Here is a 25036-nt window from a genome sequence, read left to right on the forward strand (position 1 = left end):
ATCGTCCTACTTGTTATATGCACATTGGTACACAGGTGAAATACAATAAGTTATACTACACATACTTTTGCTGAACTATTACCAATACATTAAGATTTTCCTATTGTTCTAGGTAAAGATACAAACACAGAGATAGACATGCACAAGCAGAAAATTTCCCTTATTACAATTTATAAGCTCCTACACATTATTTTCCCTCAGGGAACACATTGCCTAGCTGATCTCCAGATGTAATTACCATTCGTCTTCTCATCACCATTTCATGCACAAAATGACAACCTACCTCAATACGTTCCCAATGCTTGTGGAACATTGGATTATTTGCAAGGTCCCTGTCAGATTGTTACTCATGGAATACCTACATTGCATACAAGTAGAGAGATGGAGATGAGTCCTCCAATATCTACCCAAGAAAGGAAAGTTTTCCCATTTAGGGTCTTTAGAGTCGTAATTAGTAAATTTACTCTAAAACTTTTCATTGTAATAGGTTTCTATACTTCAAACTTTTCATTTTCCAAGGCTACTATTTTCTAAAAACTTCCACCTCCAAAAGTTCCTATTTTCTAGAAACTTCCATTTTCTGAAAAATCTTTGTTTTTTAAATGTTTCTATTTCTAACAAACCTTCTAGTTTTTAAAAAGTGTCTAGAAAGTTTAATTGTGTCAAGAAAAAGCTAGGAGTTCTGATAATTACCATATAGATTATGTTCCTTTATCTATAGTCTTTTAGGTTTTCTAAAGCCTACAAAGAGGCCATGATGTAACTCAAAAATTAATGAAGGAATGGTAAATAATACCAATTTTCTACATACCTAGTAGGTGTTCATAAGACTAAGGTTTCCTATCTTTTTCTTATTCATCCTTTTCTTTTTCATCTCTTATTTACTTTTTCCCCACTACCATAACTTTTAATCACGTTTGCTCTCCTTAAACCTAATCCAATTAAGGTTTATGCTACCTATTTGATTGTAGAAAACCACCCTTGGTTGTCCTACATCATAGGGCTACTTTCTATCTATTTCAAAAAGATGTGCAGGTAATTCAAATACATGACAAGAAAGGAATACAATCTACAATAAGATAGAGGAGTTGACAACTGTTTGCCATGTAAATATCACAATTGTAACGGCAGAAAATCCCCAAAAGTTATGTTGTTTTCAGAACTTTGGCCAAGAAATATCGTGAAAGCTAAAGGGTAAAAATGTTAAAATGTCAAAAAGAAAAAGAAAACTGATACCTAACAAGCATCAATTCATTAACAGATCGCCACATTCCACGCCCTACATGTTCTATAGACTGTTCTCTTGCGCTTCGTCCATGCCACAAATCCTTCACAATGTACATTACTTCTGCAACATCTACCTTAAAAAGGGGTACAAACAAATGGTGAGAATGATATACATCACAATATTTAAGAAAGATATGGAAGATCATTATCTTGTAAAAACAAGTATGAAAAAATAAAAAATGACAAAGGAAATTTGGTGGTACTAACATAGAGAAGAAGGAGAACGAAAATCTGCAAAATATCATCGAGATATCCTCAAAAGTTTAATGTTTACCAATATTTTGGCAATATTTTTTTAAATTATCAACATGAAAATCGGAGCCTCTTTTGTACCATTTCTAATTGTAACTTTTGACTGTCAACGGCTAATTTGGTCTCCAAATTCCTACAAATAAGTATCCTTTCTCATTTTCTTTTCATTTAGTGCTCATCCTCATTTTTCTCACATTTGGCTTCCCTCTTTCATTTTCCTCTCAATTTTTTTTCATCTTCTTCTCCTTTACTTTCTCAAATCACGGTTATCGTACTTAAGTCTGCATTTACTAATCAAGGATTTACTAACTAAACAAGGTAAATTACTAATCTTCTAATCTTAATAGATTGATAATCAATTTATAATTAAAGTATTTGTTTTACTAGTTTACTTAATTTGGTTTAAAGGCATAAAGTTCTAGTTAATTTGTTATATAATATATTTTAAAATGGTGTATTCATGTAAGGTGTAGTTTATTTAACATGTAACTTTCAAATAAAATGAGAATAATATAACCTAGGCCAATAGAACAAAGACTTATATTACAGAAATCACCATCTTCAACCAAAAACCTCAAGAAGGGTAAAAGGCCGATACCAACTTAAAAAAGGTCGAAGCTTCCTTTTCAGTAGAAAAGCCAGCTCCCCAATTAGCTTACCAAGGCACCAACTGAGAGGAAATAACGACCTTAGCTAAATCAAGGGATCACTCCATCCAATGGCATATATTCAAAGGCCTCTAAATACCATAGACTCCCAAGACATCACCACCAAGTATTCTCTTTCCCCCACGAGATCCCCATTTTGGCAGGCCTTTCTCAAACCTTCAAGTAAGGTTAATATTTTGCTTCAAAGGAGAACCAAGAAGGTCCAAGTTAGCTCATCAATGTGATCTTAAACAATTCCCTCAAAACCCACAAAACAAACATGTTGAGAAATCTTATCTAAATTGGCATGGTATACAGCCAGTACAGCCTAAATTATTTCCTATTAGGCTGATTTCTAAACTCTATATATCTGCAAAAAAATCTCCTTTCTTGTATTCTTTCCTAGCAGATTTCCAGCCTAAAGTTTAGTTAATCTCCTGCATACATTCAGTCATGTATTATGCTTCTTTGTTATACAGCAATAAAAAAATTTTCAGTCCCAAAAATTCCACATGGCATCAAGCACCTTTTATGGGTTCTAGGCAATGTAGATTTCTTAGGTTCTTCCACCAGTTAACCCTCCTTCATTGCTGGTCAAACTGAGACATCTCAATATCTGAGATTATATCTAACAAATCGAAAACTCCCATGGAGAAATCAAGCTCCAACTGGAGTCCCACTATCCAGATTACAACCCACAAACATAGTGAACAGAGCTTCTCCTATGAAGAGTGCATGATAACAAACAAGGAAACCAGTCTGTGACAACCTATTACAATACTATGAATCAGTTTTAGCAAAAGATGGATCTCTATCAAGATCATGATTGAAACATGAGGTGTAAAACCATCCATGAAAAAGATAGCGTTTTTTTTATTTCCTTGCTGGTTTGAATGCAGAATTTGATCAACTTAAGGGGAGACTTCTCAGCACAGAGCTCTTTGAGGGAGGTTTATGATGCAATAAGGAGAGAGGAAAGCAGGCTGATCATCCTGACGAGCAATCCCAACAACGAAAAATCAACCTTGGTCTCTGCCAAATTTGAGAACACTTCCCTTGGCTCAATGGAATTCTAACAGAAGGAATGATGATAAGGACAGATTTTGGTGTGATCATTGCAAAAAATCATGCCACACAAGAGATGCATACTAGAAATTTCATTGGAAACTGCAATGATGGGAAAAGGGAAACAAAGTGGGCAGCAATAAAAGCAATAGCCACAGCTTTCAAGCTGTCGCTGATCAGCAAAAGAATCAGAATCGACAACGTGGGCCATCCAAACCTCCTGTTTTCAGAAAGGAACAATTTGAATATCTTCATTAGTTCATGATCCCACATCATTCCCCTTCTCACTACCTCTACTGCCAATGCAGCCCAGGCAAGTAATTTTTGCACCACTTTACATACCAAAAATTCAAAATTGAACCTCTAGATCATTGATTCTTGGGTCTCAGATCATATGACAGGTTCTTCAAAAAACGATTTCTCATATGTTCCATGTTCAAGACAACAAAAGATATAAATATTCGATTTTGAAGATTCGGAGAACCTTTGCCTGTTTTATTAGTGATAGTTGGCTGGCCTTACTTTATTGCTTTCATAACAGTGGAGCAGATGATTTTCTTTCCTCTGCTGCTGGAAAAGGTTCTATAATCATCTCTAAAAACCTTGTTATAAATTCCATCCTACATATCCCAAATTTGTCCTATAATCTAATCTCGGTTAGTAAACATACTCATGATCTAAACTGTGTGGCTAAATTCTCCTAAAAGCATTGTGAACATTAGGAACTATGCACAGGGAAGAAGATTGGCAGTGCTAGAGAGATGGAAACCTTGTTTATTCTTGAAGAAGAACTAAAAATCAAGATGGTTCCATGGGCACTACAGTGTGAGAATTCTTCAAATTGTAAGGATGAAATAATGTTGTGGAATCTTAGATTAGGACACCCAAGCTTTACCTATTTAAAGATGTTATTTCCCTCTTTACTTAAGAATAAAGATGTTTTGGATTTTAAATGTGAAACTTGTTAACTTTCTAAACATCATTAAGTCTTGTTTCCTGCTCAAATTTATGTTCAATCAAATTTATTTCTTTTGTAGATGAGCATACCATGTGTTTTAAGGCATATCTCCTTAAAAGACAAATCTGATGCAGCTAAGATCTTTCAAACTTTTCACAAAATGGTTCAAAATCAATTTCAAAAAAGGAAAAGAAAATCCAAATTCTAAGAACCAACAAGAAAAAAAACTTTTCAGAAATTCTAGGGAAATACCTAGATGAAAATAGGATTATTAATCAATTTCTTGTACAAATACACCACGACAAAATGGAGTGGCAGAGAGGAAAAATAGACATCTTCTTGAAGTGGCTAGGGCTTTATTGTTAAAATGAGTAACACTATTAGGGTGAAGCTGTGTTGACAGCTTCCTACTCAATCAATAGGATACCAACCCATGTTTTAGTATGAAAATCAGAGGAACATGCTAAAAGGGACATTTCCTTCCTTTAGTCATATTCTTTGCTTCCTTCACATCCAAAGTGTTTGATTGCACTACCTTTGTTCATGACTACAACTGCACCAAAAGTAAATTAAACCCAAAGTATATTAAGAGTGCGTTTGGTAGTGATTCTAGAAAGTGTTTCTAGTCTTTTTAACACTTGAAAATTTTTATTTTTCAAGTATTAGAAAGACTAGAAACACTTTTCAGAATCACTACCAAACGCACTCTAAGTATGTGTTTGTGTGTTTCCCAGTATTGACCTATTCATGAGCACAATAGCACCAAAAGTAAATTAAAACCAAAGTCTATTAAGTGTGTGTTCCTCAATATTCATCAACTCAAAAAGAGTATATAAGTGTTTCAATCCCACATCTTGAAACTTCTTTGTTTCTATGGATTTCACTTTCCTTGAGAGTCAACCTTGTTTCACCCAAGCTTTTCTTCAAGGGAAGAGTAATAGAGAGGAAGATTAGTTTTAGGACGTGTTATCGATACTGATTCCTACTCTTACTCCTATTTCTACTTTTATTCCTACTACTGCTTCATTTGATAGCCCTAGAAATTTGAGTGAGGGGGAGCACATAAATCAAGAAGAGAAAAGAGAGTGATTCGGGAAAACAAGTGGAGTTAAAGGTCTATGCTACATGGTTCAAAGTCACAGTATTGGTTACTGACTCGGGAGTTCTTGAGGCACATTGGTCTCGGCATCTCAGATCGGTATCAAGTGATATGCAAAAAATTCCAATTTAAAAGTTCAAAACAATTTTAAAATATTGTGAAAATAATAATAAAAATAAATACAAATAGGTAGAGTAAAAAATTAATAAAATAAACTTCTATTATATATAAAATTATTTAAATTGTGATAAAAAGCATACCTTCGGGATGATTTATAATAATATTAAAAATCTAAAAATATTTTAATTTAATCACTTCATAGTAAATGTTTCTTATTGCAAATGAAAATAATAAAAGGTAAATTTATTTTTTATAAAAAAGTTGTTTAAATTAAATATTTCGAATTTTTAAAAAATATTTTCAACTATTAAAAAAATACAATCATGAATCATCTTTAAAAAAACAAATATTATTTTTCTTATCAAATATATTCATCAATTTTATTTTTTTTATATAAATATCATTTCCTATTTATTTGATATAAACCCAAATATTCATCATTCATTTTCTATAATTCTAATTTTCATCAAATTTTCATTATCCATTTAAGGACAAATATCCACCAAATACTCATTATCTACTTAAAAAACAAATACTCACTATTCAAAACCCAAATCCCTAATCCTGTCAAATACCCATAACCCATTCACCCCATCAATTATCAATTTCCGGCACAATACCCATTTCTCCTCTAAATCCACAACTCTTTATTTCTCTGCACAACACCCATTTTTTAAGGCTCTAAACTGAAGACAGAATAGCCTTATGAAGATGCAGAAGGATGAAGATGCAAAGGGTTTGAACTCTTTATACTTCTTCATTTTCATGGGTTTTGATCTTCTCCTCTTTGCCATCATTTCTGCACCAACATTACATTTTTTCCATACCCATTACCAGATCGCTTAGTCTTGACATAATCTTGGAGTTGTCAGAGTTGTCTCAAAGTTGAAATGTGATTTACTCTAAGACTGCTCATTTATCTTCAATTTAATCAAGTTTATTTGTGAGTCAACCAAATATCCCACATGGGTCGATTTGGTACCGACCATGGTTGAGGCGGATATCACTTGGCCAAGATCTAGTACAAATGAAGAAGCTAAAAATGCTACTCCAAACTGCCAAATCATTGAACTAAACATGGTGAATATGAAAAATTTAGGTGAGCTCAGTGTTAACAAAGGCAATTGCCCGGGTCGCCTAGCCATCAAGCCAAGCAGGGCAAATAAAAGTTGCCTCTTGATGACCCAAGCAAGGCAACTTCAAAGAGGCAATGCCTAGACAATTGCCTTAGGATAAGGAGCAAGGCATAGAGGTGGTTGCCTTTGAGCATGAGTTAAGATTAAACATACTTAGATTATAATTTCATTCAATCTAATATTGGATTAAACAAAGTATAAGATAAAATATTAAATTATCAATCATAGAGATATTGAGATGGAGGGCTATCAATTAAGTCTTGATAGAATTGATAATAATTTTAATTTCAATAATGACTATGATGATGATGCCCAAAGCTTCTCTAAAATGTTCATTCTCTTATTTTATTTTTTATTTGATTTTTAAATGTCTAAAAAATTAGAATATGCATTTAGATAGGATAAATATATCTAAACGATATGATGTTTCTTATGATGTGGGGTATAATATTTAGTACTTTGAATAATTATTACTATTTTGTTAATTTTATAAGACATCATGAGGGATAAAATATTAATAGTATTGATTGTTGAAGACAACACTTATATTGGTTAAGTATCGAATAGGTAAAAATATGTATATTTTTTATCACCTTGTTTTTCCCCTTTCACCTTAGGCTAAAAGGAGTCTTATCACCTTGACATTGCCTTTTGCTTTTGACAACAGTGAGTGAGCTTCAAAATTCTGGCCTGATTCACCCTGTTCAAGAGTCTTTATCTGATTAAATATTCTTATTACCCTTAGAAAAGGCATCAGGCCTTGTATGCAACACCCTATCTTCTAAAAAAGACTCAATTCTTCCTTTAAGACCTTTGCTACTAATATCTTTGGTGCAAGTATTCCTAAGTCCATACATTAAGCTCTAAGAAATCCAAACTGGATAGAAGTTGCTCAAGAAGAAATGAAAGCCCTTTACAAGAATGAAAGATGGAAATTGGTGGACCTCCATCTGGAATGAAGGTTATTGGATGCAAGTGGTTCTTTACTGTAAAGTTCAATACAAGATCTGGTTGGTAACAAAAAGATTCACCCAGACTACAGGGTTAACTATCAGGAAACATTCACACTAGTCGCAAAACTGCACACAGTTCGTGTCCTACTTTCTCTTGCTGCCAATCAGGAGTGGCAACTACATAAACTAGATGTTAAGAATAGTTTCCTTAATGGAGACCTTGAAGAAGCTACATGGAGTTGCCACTAGGTTTTGAAGAAACACTTGGAAAGAAGAAAATTTTCAAGTTGAGAAAGTCTCTCTATGGATTGAAGCAATCCCCTTTGGCTTGGTTTGAAAAATTTACCAAGTCAATTCATAACAAGGGATACATGCAAAACCAAGCCAATCATACCATGCTCTACAAACATGCAGAAAGAGGTAAAGTAACTATACTAATTATATACATTGATGATACAGTTGTGACTGACAATGATGTAGCTGATATGCAAAGTTCAAAGGATTTCCTTGCTAAAGAATTCGAGATCAAGGATCTAGGGAGTCTAAGATATTTCTTAGCAATTGAAGTTGCTTGGTCTAAGAGAGGAATTTTCTGGTCACAAAGAAAAATGTGTTTAGAACTATTAAAGGAAACCGGGATACTCAAGTGTGAACCAGGAGATACACTTTTTTTTTCTTTTTTTTTTTTTTTTTTTTGATAAGTGTGAACCAGGAGATACACTGATTGATGTTAATCACAAAATTGGGGTACTCACAACCAAAGCTGCTGTGGATAAAGAAAGGTACTAAAGGTTAGTAGGAAAGTTGATTATTTGTCCCATACAAGGCCTAATATTGTCTTTTCCATTCAACTTGTTAGTCAATTTATGCATGCTTCAAATGAAGATCCTAAAACAAGCAGTGGTAACTGGTAAGAAAATTGAAAAGCATCTCAAAGGGAAAACTCAGAAAGGACACATATTTTCAAAGAATGCAACTTGGAGATAAAAAAAGACTGGACAATGCTGACTGGGCAGGTTTGCTCAATGATAGGTGGTTCACTTCTAGGTAATGCACATGTATCAGAGGCAATTTACAGAGAAGCAAGAAACAACCAGTGGTGGCAAGGTCAACTGCAGAAGTTGAATCCTAATCCATGGCTTTGGTATTTTGTGAGCTCCTACAGCTAAAATCTTTTCTAAAGAAACTAAAATCCAATCCTATGAAGCTCTATTCAAAAAAAAAATCTGCTATTAGCATAGCTCAGAACCTTGTACAACATGATACAATAAGCATGTTTAAGTGTACCGACAATTTATCAAGAACAAGCTAGAAGGTGGATTGATTTGCACATTATTCATTCCCTTAGGGAATCAACTAACTGATGTGCTGACTAAATGATTCCCTAAACAACAATTTCAAGTTTTAATAAGCAAGCTGAGAATGATGGACATCTTTGAACCAGCTTGGGAGTAAGTGTTGAGAAATCTGTTCTAGATTAGGTTGACAGACAGTTTGTAGGGATCCCAAACGACTACCAAACTCATATTTTAACTAGAATGATTTATTTCCTAATTTAGGCTGATTCCCAAGCTATAAAATATCAGTAAAAAAGAAATTCCTTGTATTCTTTCATAGCAAATTTCTAGCCTAGATTTTAGCTAATCTCTTGTATATATTTAGTCATGTATAATGTATCTTTGTAATACAGTAATAATAAAAGTTCAGCCCTAAATTTCCACAGAACATTTATCAAAAAACATACTTAAGATGGCCTACAGGAGATGCACAACACTTCACAAGCTAGTGCACCAGTATATGTCAGCTTGACTAGAATACCATGAAAAAACCTAATTCTTATTCCTAGTTAAGGTATCATCAAGTTGCCCTCCTCAAAATGTCACAAATGAAACAACCATATAAAAGCACTTCCTTATAAGAACTCTTACATAGTTACACAACACTCCCAAGAGAGTCAACTATTGCAAAACTTCAAAGCTTAAAAACTCAGCTCATTGTAGGAGTATTCTCAAAAGTAAAAAAAGAATAAATCTTTTCAGCATAGAAGATTCATTTCTCTCTCCCACACTTCAATTATGATGTTATCTCTTGAAAAGAAAAACAATTTTTATATAGGAAGAAATAGAAGATTTAATAAATTGAACTTTCATGGAACATACAAAATGAGCTAAATACAGTCATTTGGTACTACCACATATAGAAAGGGAAAAAAATGAAGAATTTTGTGACTGCATGACCTGTATACCTGGACTTGCATGGCTGTGCCATACAGCAACTCCTCATGCTCAATAAGACGTTGATGAAGTATGTGGTAGTGATCAGTATCCAAATTTACCACAGGTTCTGTGTGAACCTGAAAACCAGCGAGTTGTGTCACAACATATGAGGCCATGATCTGTCCAAAAATTGCAGGAATGGTTCCAAGAACTGGTATGATGCGAACCCTAAAACCCGGTACTATCTGTTATCAGTGCTCCAAAGTTAGAATATCAAACCACTAGATGCTTCGATATTAACACATCATAATTAAACCACTAACTGTTTTTTTAATTAGAATAAACATTTTCATAGCAATGGAATGGTAAATACAAAGAAGGATGAGGAATCCTTCCAAAATGTACAATAGCTCATTAAGAAGTAGCATAAAAGCACTATAAACTTCCTTTAAAACAGTTTAGGAACTAAAGCCCCATTATGAATGGAAAACAAAAGGCAATTAATACTTCAAAGTAACAAGCTATCATCCTCACTTGGTAATCTGAAGGATTCTCTTCTTCTCCGTTGGACCCTTTAAAAGGCAGCAGCTTTACTTTAGGTTTCTCCAAAGAAAATACTACAGGAATGCCACCTTCTATGCCGTAATCTTTTCTCAAACGATGCCTTACCTGAAAAAAAAAAAAAATAAGTTGCCATATGGACACAATTCCATATGGAAGAAGAAAGGAAATAGAAAAGGTTTACTGATGTTAAAAATGAATATTATTAAAGAAGCATCAAGTTTAATATTGAGAAACAAGTATAACCTCAAGAACCACACATCATGAGACCTGTTCATAGAAGAGAAATAATGAAGCTGTTGAATATAATGTATTTATAGTGTATAATCTTTCCTTGTTAATATAGGTCACATGTATGGTAGTTAGGACTCCTAACCTTGTATATATACATATTTCTCAATTGTAAGTAGATATTACATGAATGAGAATTAAGGTCTTTCTTCTTTCTCTCTCTTTCAACATGGTATCAGAGTCAAGGGAGAAAACCTAATTCTTTCCAGTTTCCCGTGTCATCAACTCCGGGAAACCTTCCGGTGACCGTGTTTCATTCCGGTCACCTTCCCCATCTCCCAATACTTTCCGGTCAGTCGGATCGTCGTCAGAAAACACTCACCGCCGGCAAACTTTCCGGCGACGTTTTTTCCGACACCGACCATACTAGAAGGAGTGCCTGGAGGAGATCTCCAACTTTTGTGAAGGCACCGGAACCAAAAGATCATCCACGCGCCGGCCACGCGCAATTTTCCGTCCGGCGACTACATCTCACGCGCCGGCGCGTGAGGGCGCGTGAGGACTTTCCCGGCCACGCGCCTCCTCCTCCAGCCTCGCCTGACGCCGACTAGCCTTCCTTCATCCCTGGTTCTGCCATCTGAGCCCTGCACGTACCTCTTTTGGGGTTTTTTGCCTCCGCCGACCCTCCAAACAGTTTTTCCGACGAGCTTCGGCTACTTTTTCTCCATCCTAATCCCTGCATGTGCCTAAGGAAGTGTTCTTCTACCTTTCCGGTGGTGCCACGCCGCGATCTGAAGCCGTCTCCCTTTCCAGTGGTGCCACGCCGCGATCTGCAGCCGTATTAGGGCTCTCTTCGATCCAAATATACTTCATTCTCCAGATAAGTAAATATGGCTACTAAAACTTCCATTTTTTCCTCTGTTATATCTGGATCTCCTATGATTACTTTGGAGAAATTGGTTGGCAGTGACAATTATCTTTCCTGGTCTGCTTCTGTTGAACTTTGGTTTATGGGTCAAGGATATGAGGATCACTTGATTACACAGGAGGCAGATATCCCTGAGGTTGACCGCGTACAGTGGAGGAAGATAGATGCACAGTTATGTAGTGTATTATGGCAATCGGTTGATCCCAAGATTCTTCTTCATCTTCGGGCCTACAAAACTTGTTTTAAATTTTGGACTTAGGCCAAAGGATTATATACGAATGATATCCAGCGTCTTTATAAGGTGGCTTCTGCTATTATCCATATCAGCCAACAGGACTTGGATCTATCTACTTATATTGGCCAGATTGCCTCTCTTAAGGAGGAGTTCTTGACTGTGATGCCTCTTACTCCTGATGTTGGGGCTCAACAAACACAGCTTGACAAGTTCTTCATGGTTCTTACTCTTATTGGCCTCCGTCCGGATCTTGAGCCTGTCCGCGATCAGATTCTTGGTAGTTCATCAGTTCCGTCCTTGGATGATGTGTTTGCTCGCCTCCTCTGTATCTCCTCCACTCAGAATTTGCCATTTGATAGCACTTCAGATTCTTCTGTGTTAGTTTCTCAAACTAGCTCTCGAGGAGGCCGCAATGGTACCCGAGGTAGAGGTCAACATCCTCATTGCACCTATTGCAATAAACTTGGCCACACTCGCGATCGTTGCTATCAGTTACATGGACGACCTCCTCGCACTGCCCATGTGGCCCAGTCCTCTGATTCTCCGCTGCCTCAGCCTCCGAGCTCTTCCGCATCTCAGGCTTCTGTTGCCTCTGTTGCCCAACCTGGTAATGCCTTTGCCTGCCTTACCCACACATCTTCTCTTGGACCCTGGATTCTAGATTCTGGAGCTTCTGATCACTTATCTGGTAATAAGGATCTTTTCTCCTCTATTACTACTACCTCTGCTTTACCTACTGTTACCTTAGCTAATGGTTCTCAAACTGTGGCTAAAGGTATTGGTTTGACCCTTCCTCTGCCTTCTCTACCTCTCACTTCTGTCCTTTATACTCCTGAATGTCCTTTTAATCTTATTTCCATCAGCAAAATCACTCGTACTCTTAATTGCTCTATTACCTTTTCTGATAAATTTGTGACCTTGCAGGACCGGAGTACGGGGAAGACGATTGACATAGGACGTGAGTCTCAAGGCCTCTATCACCTCACCTCGGATTCATCTCCTGCAGTTTGCATTTCCACTGATGCTCCTCTCCTCATTCACAATTGTCTGGGCCACCCTAGTCTCTCCAAGTTCCAGAAGATGGTCCCTCGTTTTTCCACTTTGTCGTCGCTTCCGTGTGAGTCATGTCAGCTTGGGAAACATACTCGTGTCTCGTTCCCAAAGCGTTTGAATAATCGGGCAAAGTCTCCTTTTGAGCTTGTCCACACTGATGTTTGGGGTCCTTGTCGGACTGCGTCTACTTTAGGATTTCAGTATTTTGTCACTTTCATTGATGACTATTCTCGCTGTACTTGGTTATTTTTAATGAAAAATCGAGCTGAGTTATTCTCTATTTTCCAGAAATTTTATGCTGAAATCCAAACCCAGTTTAATATTTCTATTCATGTGTTACGCAGTGACAATGCCAGTGAATATTTTTCAGCCCCATTTACTTCGTTTATGTCTCATCATGGGATTCTTCATCAGTCTTCTTGTGCTCATACTCCTCAACAAAATGGGGTAGCTGAACGCAAGAATCGACATCTTGTTGAGCCAGCTCGTACTATCCTCCTCCATAGTAATGTTCTTTTCGTTTTTGGGGGGACGTTGTTCTTACCGCTTGTTATTTGATTAATCGTATGCCCTCCTCTGTCTTACACGATCAGATTCCTCACTCCCTTCTCTTCCCTGACCAACCACTTTATTTCCTTCCTCCTCGTGTCTTTGGTTGTACTTGCTTTGTTCATATTCTCACTCCTGGACAGGACAAGCTTTCCGCCAAAGCCATGAAGTGCCTCTTCTTGGGATACTCCAGACTTCAGAAAGGTTATCGTTGTTATTCCCTTGAGACTCATCGATACTTTATCTTCGCTGATGTCACCTTCTTTGAGGACTCACCATTCTTTTCCACCACTTCTGAGTCTCTTCCTGTTTCTGAAGTCTTGTCTATTCTCATTGTCTCCCCACCTGATGCTATGCCTCCTCGACCACTTCAGGTTTATCATCATCGCCCTCATGTCGTTGCTCCTCTCTCTTTTGCTGAGGCACCTACTGACTCACTTCCTATCCCTTCGGCTTCACCTGCCCCGGCTCTGCCTTCTCTTAATGACTTACCCATTGCTGTTCGGAAAGGTACTCGCTCTACTCGTAATCCTCATCCTATTTACAATTTTTTGAGTTATCATCGATTATCTTCACCATATTCTGCTTTTGTTTCTGCTATATCCTCTGTTTCTCTTCCAAAGAGCACCCATGAAGCTCTTTCCCATCCAGGCTGGCGACAGGCAATGGTGGATGAAATGGCTGCTCTGCACTCTAATGGCACTTGGGATCTTGTTGTTTTACCCTCTGGTAAATCTACCGTTGGCTGTCGTTGGGTCTACGCAGTTAAGGTTGGTCCTGATGGTCAGGTCGATCGCCTTAAGGCCCGCTTAGTTGCTAAAGGCTATACTCAGGTTTATGGTTCTGATTATGGTGACACATTCTCTCCTGTTGCCAAAATTGCTTCTGTCCGTCTGCTTCTCTCCATGGCTGCTATGTGTTCTTGGCTTCTTTATCAGTTGGATATTAAAAATGTCTTCCTTCATGGTGATCTTGCCGAGGAAGTTTATATGGAGCAACCTCCTGGTTTTGTTGCTCAGGGGGAGTCTGGTTTAGTGTGCAGGTTACGCCGTTCTCTATATGGCTTGAAACAATCTCCTCGAGCATGGTTTGGCCGTTTTAGTTCTGTTGTTCAAGAGTTTGGCATGCTTCGCAGTACAGCAGACCATTCAGTTTTCTATCATCATAACTCCTTGGGGCAGTGTATTTATCTGGTTGTTTATGTGGACGACATCGTCATTACAGGCAGTGATCAAGATGGTATTCAGAAACTAAAGCAACATCTTTTTACCCACTTTCAGACCAAAGACTTGGGGAAACTCAAGTATTTCTTGGGAATTGAGATAGCTCAATCCAGTTTTGGTGTGGTCCTTTCCCAAAGGAAGTATGCTTGAGACATCCTGGAAGAAACCGGTATGTTAGACTGTAAAGCGGTAGACACACCTATGGATCCGAATGTCAAACTTGTACCAGGACAGGGGGAGCCTTTAGGAGACCTCGGGAGATATCGACGGCTCGTAGGTAAATTGAACTATCTCACCATTACTCGTCCAGACATTTCTTTTCCTGTGAGTGTTGTTAGTCAATTCCTACAGTCACCATGTGATAGCCATTGAGATGCCGTAATCTGCATTCTTCGATATATCAAAAGTACATCAGGCCAAGGTGTGTTGTACGAGAACAGAGGTCATACTCAGGTTGTTGGTTACACAGATGCAGATTGGGCTGGCTCACCCACAGATAGACGTTCCACTTCAAGGTACTGTGTTTTTATTGGAGGTAATCTAATATCTTGGAAGAGTAAGAAACAAGATGTAGTGGCCAGATCTAGCGCTGAAGCCGAGTATCGAGCTATGGCTTTGGCAACATGTGAACTCATATGGTTGAGACATCTTCTTCGAGAGTTGAGATTTGGAAAGGATGAACAGATGAAACTCATCTGTGATAACCAGGCCGCATTACATATTGCATCCAATCCAGTTTTTCATGAAATGACCAAACATATTGAAGTTGACTGTCATTTCATTATAGAGAAGATCGCATCAGGATGTGTTGCTACAAGTTTTGTTAATTCAAATGATCAACTAGCAGACATCTTCACTAAATCTCTCAGAGGTCCTAGGATTAAATATATTTGTAACAAGCTTGGTGCATATGACGTAACTGCTCCAGCTTGAGGGGGAGTGTTGAATATAATGTATTTATAGTGTATAATCTTTCCTTGTTAATATAGGTCACATGTATGGTAGTTAGGACTCCTAGCCTTGTATATATATATATTTCTCAATTGTAAGTAGATATTACATGAATGAGAATTAAGGTCTTTCTTCTTTCTCTCTCTTTCAACAGAAGCATACAGAGGGAAAGAAACATCTCTTAATTATTGATAAAATAAATAAATATTGAAGCACAAAAATTGTTTATTTTACAAATTTACCCTTTATGCATATGACTAAAAAAATACGTTATAAATTTGTACATAACCCATGTAAAGATCATGTTATTTTAATATAATAATATGTTAATCCATGCAAGGCCACTACAAAATTGTTTAAGATTCTTCTTTTTCTCTTCGAAAAACAAGAGTTCTTAAACTGATACAAAGTTTTTGTTTCAATTTTGATAAAATGTTTTAAGTTTTACATTTAAATAATGTATTAAAATCAAAATTTTTGCTATATAAATATATAGAATGAAAACAGGTTCACCAATAATGAAGCATACAGAAGGGAAGAAACATCTCTTAACTATTGATAAAATAAATAAAAATTAAAGCACAAAAACTGTTTATTTTACGAATTTACCCTGTATGAATATGACTCAAAAAAAAAAACCATTATAAATTTGTGCATAACCCATTCAAAGATCATGTTATTTTAATATAATAATATGTTGATCCATGCAAGGCCACTATAAAATTGTTTAAGATTCTTCTTTTTTCTAGGTTTACTGATATAATATGTATTTCACTTATAATTTATATGACACATAAGGATCCAAAAATTATCCACAAATTCCTTTTTCCTTTTTTATCTTTCTTGACCTTTTTAGGGCTAGTTCTTCAACATAGATTTGTCCCACATGGCATACAGTTACAAGGAGACCACATTGTAATCAGTTACAGATCAAGTAGGGGGCAATTTTTTTGTGAGCAGTCAAGTCAAACGATGAAGCCTATTCAGCTTAGAGTAGGTAAATTAACTTGCTCACTTCTTCAGCAATGCCTAGCATTTGGTATGGCCAACCCTACATCAGCTATAGTTCCAAGTTGCAAAGTGAATCCTCACTACAACTACATCATGATTACTATAATTCATTTCTTATAACTACTATTTTATTATTATTATCATTTCTAGTAGTATTATTCTTACTACTATTGTTATTATTGGAAGAATTGGGATTGGGTCATAGACTAATATAGTTTCTGTAGTTAAGTGTTGTATAGTTGATTGTTTCCTTGTTAGATTCTTCGTTTCCTTGTTTAGATTCCATGGTAAGAACTTTTGTTCAATATATAGCCTTGTACCAATACCTTAGAATGAAAAAGAAAGAATTATTTTCTCTCCATTTATCAAAGCCCATCTAGGGTTTCTAGGAGTTTCTAATTACTCTTCTAGTGACCTTCATTGCCATCACCCGGCAGTGTCCTTCATCGCCATCACTTTTAGCATTATTTGTGAAGGGTCTTGTTAGCTCTATTTCATACTGTTATTTGATCCATTTTTATCACTTATGTCTGAAATATCCAAGTTTGTTACTTCAATCAATATGTCATCCTCCAACAAGGCTTCCATTCACAATGAAAACCTAATCCTTCAAATCACCACCTCCAAGTTGAATGGGAGAAACTTCACGGAGTGGTCACAATGAGCAAAAATATTCGAGAGCAAGGGAAAGGTCACTATGTGATGGGGACTGCAAAATCACTAGCAGAGGATGACCCAGAATATGAAGTTTGGGATGCAGAGAATTCCATGGTGATTTCATGGTTGCTCCACTCAATGCAACTAGAAATCAATAAGACTTATCTACTTCTATCTACTGCTAAATTTAGGTAGCAATGTCAAAAACTTACTCCAAGGTAGGTATTTCTTCTCAAATATTTGAGTTGAAACGGCAGATTATCAACTCCTAACAAGGGTCCTAAACTGTTACAAAGCACTACAATACCCTCAAAGGTTTGTTAATGGAACAATATTTGTACTAGAACCTAGAGATGGAATCAACCACTCACACAAAGAAATTGAGAGAAATAATGGAAAGGGATAAAGGATTCCAGTTTTTAGTGGGTCTTAAACCAAAGTTTGATCTGCCAATGATTAACGTTAGGCATAGAACCAATTCCATCTCTGGATGAAGTGAAGCATTTGTCCATGTTTGAGGGGAAGAGAGTCGCAAGGAACTCAAGATTGGAAATTTAGAAAGCCTACACTTGATTTTTTTATTTTATTTTAATAGGCCATGATGAATTTCATTAAAAAAAAAAAAAAGCAATAGAACAACAAGTATACTGGAAGTATACAAAGAGCGCCAAAGAAAACAACAAAAAAGAGCCAAGAAGCAACCAAGACATTGCATATCAACAAATCAATTCATCAAGGCAACTATCAACAAATGATGGGAAAAAGCTAATATAATTGTAACAGAAGAGACCAGACATTTCATATGTCATGAGTGTAGTAAGTCAATTTATGCATGCTCCACTTAAACCCCACTGAAAAGTTGTATACTGAATTTTGAGGTATCTGAAGGCAGCCTCTCGCAAGGATATCATGTTTAAGAAGGGTAGAGAGTTATAGTTGAAAGCTTACACAGATATAGATTGGGTTGGATCTATTATGGATAGACAATCAACTACTGGATATCGTACTCTCTTAAGAGGTCATCTTATCACTTAGAGAAGTAAGAAACAATTATTAGAAGCATGTTCAAGCACAGAAGCAAAACAAGGAATTTGTAAACTTCTTTGGATTAAGATCGTACATATGGATCTTAAGATCAAATTTAAGGAACCTATGATATTGTATTACGATTTGAAACTATCCTCTAAGCTAAGCTGCAAAGAAACTAGAATAGAACAATTTCTCTAACATTGTTAGCAATCATCAATGGAGCCTTATTTAGGATTCTCAGAATATTTCTAGGATTTTTATTAATAAGAAACTGGATAGTAATTGCAAAGGAAAGGAAAGATCTGAGAAGGATGCAAAATCCTTCAAGAGAAAGGAGAACCAAAAAAAGAAAATACATAGACCAAGATCACTTTGTAGCTAAGATTGTACTCAGGCCCCTCTCTTCAGCTGTGTTCATAGATTCAATTCCAATCTTAGTAGCAGCAGCCAATCCATGCTTCAACATAGCGGCAGGCCTGGCAGTAGTAGCAAATGCCTTGAGAGGGAGCAAGATCAAGGTGGCGGCAAAATATGAACAAACAATATTTCTAGTGTAGTGGAAATCAAGGAATTCATACCCTATTTTTTATGGAAAAATATCCTATTCTTCAATTCAGTAAAGATAGCATATTGTAATATATTGGGAAATTTAACCATGATTAGACAATAGAGCCATCGCAAAGGCAGAAGTGCATCCTTCACAAAACGCAAGGGAATGGGATTAGCAAAACACTTAGCTGAGAATCATTAATTCTGGAGTGTCGTATCATGTGAAATCAGTATTCACATGAAAATGGTTTCCTAATGCTGTTTTCAAGTCAAGAAAACAGAAAAAAAAAAAAAAAAAAAAAAAAAAAAAAAAAGAGCCTACTGCAGCATAGTCAACAAAATGATAAACGCACAAGGGAAATTAAAATCATACTTCAACAATATTTTTTGATAGGTAACTACATCAACAATATGATAGACACATAATGCAAATTAAAATCCATAACCACAATCAAAATGATAAGCATGAAAGAAACTGTCAACAGAGTCAACAAATTATATGTTTTTTTTTTTATGAAAAACCAAGAGAAAAGCATTACTGATCGAGACAGTGGGTCATTTGTTGACTCTCTTAAATCAGCCACACGAATTCTTGTTGGATCAGCTCTAGCACCAGCTCCAGTTGCAGACAGAACCTTCAGACCCCTACGTACACATGCAGCAAGAAGTGCCACCTAGTACATTTGACAGGTCAAGCACTTTAAAATTGAAAGGTGAAACAATGTAACTTATCATACTTCCATACTTGGATATATGAATTATACATATGAATGGGATTAAGTGAAAGAAATTCCTTTTGGTTTCTCCACAAATTCATTAGCTCGTGCCATGACTCAACTGATGTGCAAATAATACCAACTTACTAGCATCCTTCTAAGATACACCTAAATATAGTCCTACTAGTGCAACCATTCCCAAATTGAAAACTGATATCCTAGTACAAGCTACCAAAGAGAAGCTCCCTACAATTGAATATCTCACGTGTGGTCATTAAATAATACCATTCACCAGAACAATAAACCTAGAAAAACATAAAATGGATAAATTTCTTATAATGGATACTATAGACCAGCAACCTATCACTTCACAACAAATTATTATAGTTAAGGACCAAATATACAAATGCATACATATGTATGTGCATTTCTTTTCCTTATTTGAAAAGCCCAAAAAAGGAAGAAAAGAAAGAAAGAAGAGAACTTAAATAAAAAAGATAGTAAGTACAAAAATAAAAGCTACCACATTACACAAATATCCTCTCCTATCATTAGCCCATTATTATTATCATTACACAAATATCATTATTAGCCCATTCTTCTTCACTATCCTCTCCTATATCAAACACATGATCTAGAGGTTCATAAATTTGATTGCTATCTTCACCATTTTGTGAATCTTCAGGCTCTTTATTCTATAGTTAGAGTGCAATGTGGCCAGCATGATGCTATATAATCCCTTGACTGGAGTTGTTACTGCCACAAGAAGTAATTTGACTGGCTTTACCACTTCTGCTAGCCCTCAAGTTGTTCCTAACCTATCATGAGAGAAACCTTGACAATGATAAGACTCCCAGTTTGAGAAGTTATATGTCTCTTACTAGGATCCCAATCTCTAAAGCCTTGTGATAGGCTTCATCTAAAGTTTCAGGAGAATTAAGGTTTATCTCTCTTCTAATTCCTGATCTTAACCCATTAATGAATTTTTCCATGGTTAGCCAAGATTCCGCCCTCACATCACATCTCAACTAAAGCTCCTCAAGGTGACCTAAGTAGTCTACCACACTAGAGGAAATTTCCTAGGGTTAACCCGTCAAAGGACAGCTTTGCTGTCCACACTTCTTTCCTTATTTTAGCCCACAATTATTTCCTTATTTCTCTATTTATTATTCTGTACAATTAGCATACATTATTTGACATATTATAGTTTACATGTATAGGGCTAGAATCATGCGGGAATTTATTTGCTTTTATTTGCTTTCCATGTATAGCATCCTTGTAAAGTCTATATATAATATACAAAACTCAAGGCCAAGGTATTCGGTCATTCACACAATATTTTGACATGGTATCAGAGCTTGTGTTCTGAACCTAGAGTTTACACGCTTTCTAGTTTTTCTTTAGGTTTTCTCGGATTTAGCCCTAAGGGCTCTTGGATTTAGCCCTTAGGGCTCTCGGACTCTAGCCCAATTTTTGGGTTCTTTTTTTTTTTTTTTTTCCTGGTGGTTGTGACAACACATCTATGGTGTGATCTTGGAGTTTTCTTTGGGTTTCTTCGATTCTAGGCTCTTGGAGATCTTCAATTATTTGGAGGTTTGTTATCAAATTTAGGCTCTTTGACGATGTTTTTGTTTCCTAGACTATTTCTGTCTTCGTAATGTCTGGAAAATATTCTATTGTTCGTTTCAATGGCAAAAACTATCTTAGTTAGGAGTTTTAGTTTAAGATGATTGTGAAAAGTAAGAAGCAAGACAGAGTCTCTAAGTCATCTACGGAATCTGAGTACCGGGCGATGTCTCTTGTTTGTTCTAAAATCATTTGGCTTCGAGGTTTGCTTGCGGAGTTAGATTTTTCTGAGACCGATCCTACACCTCTACATGCCGATAATACAAGTGCTATTCAGATCACGGCCAATCTTGTCTATCATGAGCGCACAAAGCATATTGAAGTGGACTGTCACTCTATTCGTGCAGCCTTTGAAGCTCGTGTTATCACTCTTCCACATATTTCCACTGACTTACAAATTGCTGATATCTTCACCAAGGCTCTCCCTCGTCATCGACATTGCTTGCTAAGTAGCAAATTGATGCTTGTTGATCAACCTGCATCAATTTAAGGGGGGCTGTCAAAGGACAACTTTGCTGTCCACACTTCTTTCCTTATTTTAGCCCACAATTGTTTCCTTATTTCTCCATTTATTATTCTGTACAGTTAGCATACATTATTTGACAGATTATAGTTTACATGTAGAGGGCTAGAATCATGCAGGAATTTATTTGCTTTTATTTGCTTTCCATGTATAGCATCCTTGTAAAGTCTATATATGATATACAAAACTCAAGGCCAAGGTATTCGGCTATTAACACAATATTTTGACATAACCCACTGATCTAGCAACTGCCTCGTATGATATGAAAGGTTAAGCCACCGATCTAACAACCACCACGATTACCCAAGATTCCTCCTTCACATTGCATCTCAACTAAAGCTCCTTAAAGCGAGCTCAGTAGTCGATCACACTAGGGAATAATAGCTTAGGGTTAATCTACTGATCTATCAACTGCTTCTTATGATATATTTTTTTTATTGGAAACGACACAAAGATATATTGATAGATAAAAAGAAGTACAAAAAGAAAGATGAGAAATCCTCCCGCCAAAAAAAGCTAAACTACAAGAAATTACATTGTAAAACAAGTGAACTCTCTATAAAGGACCATTCCTTATGGAGTACACACCGCTAACCAATCAAGTTGTAACACATTAAGGGGAGTCCCCTTAAGAACCTTGGAACATAAAGCCCAAAGAGAAGCAAGGAAAACAATAGAGTCTCAAAGATACTCTGAATTCCTTGGTTTATCCTCAAAAATCCTCGCGTTTCTTTCCCACCATACAACCCGAATTAGAGTGATGCTCGCAGCTTGCCACAAAACTATCCCCCTCTTAGAAGAACCAAAACCATTAAATTTGATGGTCATCATGTCAAAGATGCTCCTCGGGGGGACCCAATCCATCTTAGCAAACTGAAATAACCTGTGCCACAACCCAATCGTCAATGAACAATGAAGAAAAAGATGATCTGCTGATTCCCCATGCTTCATGCACAGAATACAAATATCAGGACTAAGGGCTTGTAGGGTCTTCTCAATTGTAGCATGTCATTAGTATTCACCTTCTTGTGTGCCACTAACCAGACAAAGGACTTCACTTTGAAAGGAACTTGAGAATTCCAAACGAACTTAGAAGGGAAAACTTGAGGAGATCCAGAAAATTGAGATAATGTTAAAAAGAAGGATTTGACTGAAAAAAGCCCTGAAGAAGATAATGGCCAAAATCTGGCATCTAGAACCGAAAGAGATAGATGCAATCCATCAAGTGACCGCATGAGGCCTTCTAAGTCCTCTATCTCAGAATCTGAAAGGTTACAGCGGAAATTTAAATTCCAAGAGAAAGGACGAGTAGGACCGAGAACTGAAGAAATAGGAATATTTTTATCCAAGACTACTCTAAATAGTCTTGGATATTGGGTTCCCAAAGGTTGGTCCCCCCACCATAAATCTTCCCAGAACCGAATTCTTTCCCCATTTCCTACCACAAATCGAGTAAACAAGGAAAACTCTTGAAAGACTAGTGCAATAGCCTTCCAAGGACAGCGATTTAACCATCTGACTAAAGTGTTAGCATCCCAACCATTAGAGTATGAACCATAAATGCTTAATATGACCTGACGCCATAGAGTTGAACCCTCCCTAGGGTACCTCCACAGCCATTTCCCTAAAAGAGCGAGATTCCTTAGAGAAATATTCCCAAAACCCAAACCCCTTATTGCCTTCGGTTTACACACAACATCCCATCTCACTAAATGATCTCTTTTGCCTTCCCCAATCCCTGACCATAAAAAATCACTTTGTAACCTCTCGATTTTTGCAGTCACTGAAGCGGGTAGCTTAAATAAGGAAAGGAAGTGACAGGGCATATGGGTAAGGCAAGATTGGATAAGAGTTATGCTTCTTATGATATATAGGGAGATATTTCTGTTTCAACCATTGTTTCATTTCAACCCAGAGGATGATTGGTTCCTTGACTAAATGCTTCAAGTTAGATTGAACACTTTGCCAATGCTGCTTAGCAGAAACAAGAAGTTTTATTCTGATAAATCAAATACATTGGGTGCCTAAAACATTATAACATTCACAGTAATTATTAAGATCAGCAAACTAATCAAAGAAAATCTTAGGCTCTAACCATCCATCATAACTACGGGCATCTAAATTAACCTTCTTAATTATATCCTTTGAATTATCATGTGGCTTAGCAAACATTTCAAAGGTACGTGCTTAATAATTGACAAAAGGGCTTATGATAACCCTCCCTTTGTTTTAGCATGAGTAGGTCATTCTCACCTAGGTCTCTTATTCTATTATTAATATCATTATTGAATTTATCAAATCATTGTTGAATGTGCCATTTTAGACTTTACTTCCCTTTATGATCCTTTAAGGTTCTGAAGTAGTGCAATAGTGGGTGTTGATCAGAGGCTTGGGCATGAAGACATTCTAACACAAGAATTTCCTCCTTTTTAGTCCTAAGATATAAGAACTAGGTGACTTACATTAATGTCCTTAAGTTGGACACAGTCCTGATTTTCCTAGCCATCTCAAAACGAAATTTGATCAACTCAAAACAAAATTCAGCCTGAAGGTCACTACAAAGGTGGTCTATAGAGTTCTAATGAGACTAATGGGATCTTATATTGGATTGTCCACTATGTATATACATACATACGTACATATATATATATATATATATATAATATATTATATATATATATATATATTCTTATTAAAGTGCAATTAAGTAGATAAACGAAAACTACCAAGACATGATGTGAAAATCAAAATTTAATAAAAGCATTTTCTTATTTTTATTTTATTTTTTTGGTTAGGGTGGGAGGAAAAAGACTAGCAAATGATTCAAATAGAAGAATGAAGGTTTCAAAGTGATTCACTAATCAGATCTCAAGATGGGTTCATAAATTATTGATTTTTCTAATTAATAAAAAATATTAACCAAAAACTTCAACAAAAGAATGCATGTTGAAGCATAGTTTCAAAAGGCACAAGCTGCACCAAAGGCACAAAAGTATCCTCTAGCTTAGGCGCAAACTGCAACACAAAGCGTGCACCTAAGTGAAGTGAAACCTGACCTAGTATGCATATCAATTTTATAAAATATGATTCAAAATCCAATCCGGTCGATACAAAATTTAAGACTTCAAACGTTTAAAAGAAGCATTGAACAAAAAAGGTAATGAAATTATATAAATTTCAATATACAATTAGAAATTCAAAGAATAAAAGTGTTTAAAAATGAAAAGTAAAGTAGACAAAGTGTGCCTCTTCAACAAAGCGCATGTCTTGGCAAGCAAGGCGCTATAGCTAGGGAGTGGCTGCGCCTTAAGCCTAGGCACTCTTTAAAAGCACCTTTTAAAACTATGTGCGAAAGAAAAATGGCACCTTTGAGAAAACCTCACTTTTTCTCATGATCTTTCTATATATAGATGAGCCCTTTTATAAACTAGTTACAAAAGGTAAACTAGAAAATAGAAAAC

At 36.3% G+C, this 25036-nt stretch overlaps 1 protein-coding gene across 3 annotated transcripts in view; it reads right to left on the reverse strand.

Annotated features, from left to right (window-relative positions):
* LOC117922687 (tRNA threonylcarbamoyladenosine dehydratase) overlaps window positions 1-25036 on the reverse strand; it is a 70309-nt gene that overhangs the window by 7847 nt on the left and 37426 nt on the right. For 2 of the 3 annotated variants that reach the window (XM_034840867.1, XM_034840869.1), the window contains exons 6-9: window positions 19250-19384; window positions 10268-10402; window positions 9763-9978; window positions 1237-1361 (exon numbers count right to left, since the gene is read on the reverse strand). In XM_034840867.1, coding sequence (XP_034696758.1) covers window positions 1237-1361; window positions 9763-9978; window positions 10268-10402; window positions 19250-19384 — 611 coding nt within the window. The remainder of the gene's footprint in view (window positions 1-1236; window positions 1362-9762; window positions 9979-10267; window positions 10403-19249; window positions 19385-25036) is intronic. The other variant, XM_034840868.1, reaches the window with a different exon arrangement.

This window comes from Vitis riparia, chromosome 9, assembly GCF_004353265.1.
Source record: "Vitis riparia cultivar Riparia Gloire de Montpellier isolate 1030 chromosome 9, EGFV_Vit.rip_1.0, whole genome shotgun sequence".
NCBI classification, from domain to species: Eukaryota; Viridiplantae; Streptophyta; class Magnoliopsida; order Vitales; family Vitaceae; genus Vitis; species Vitis riparia.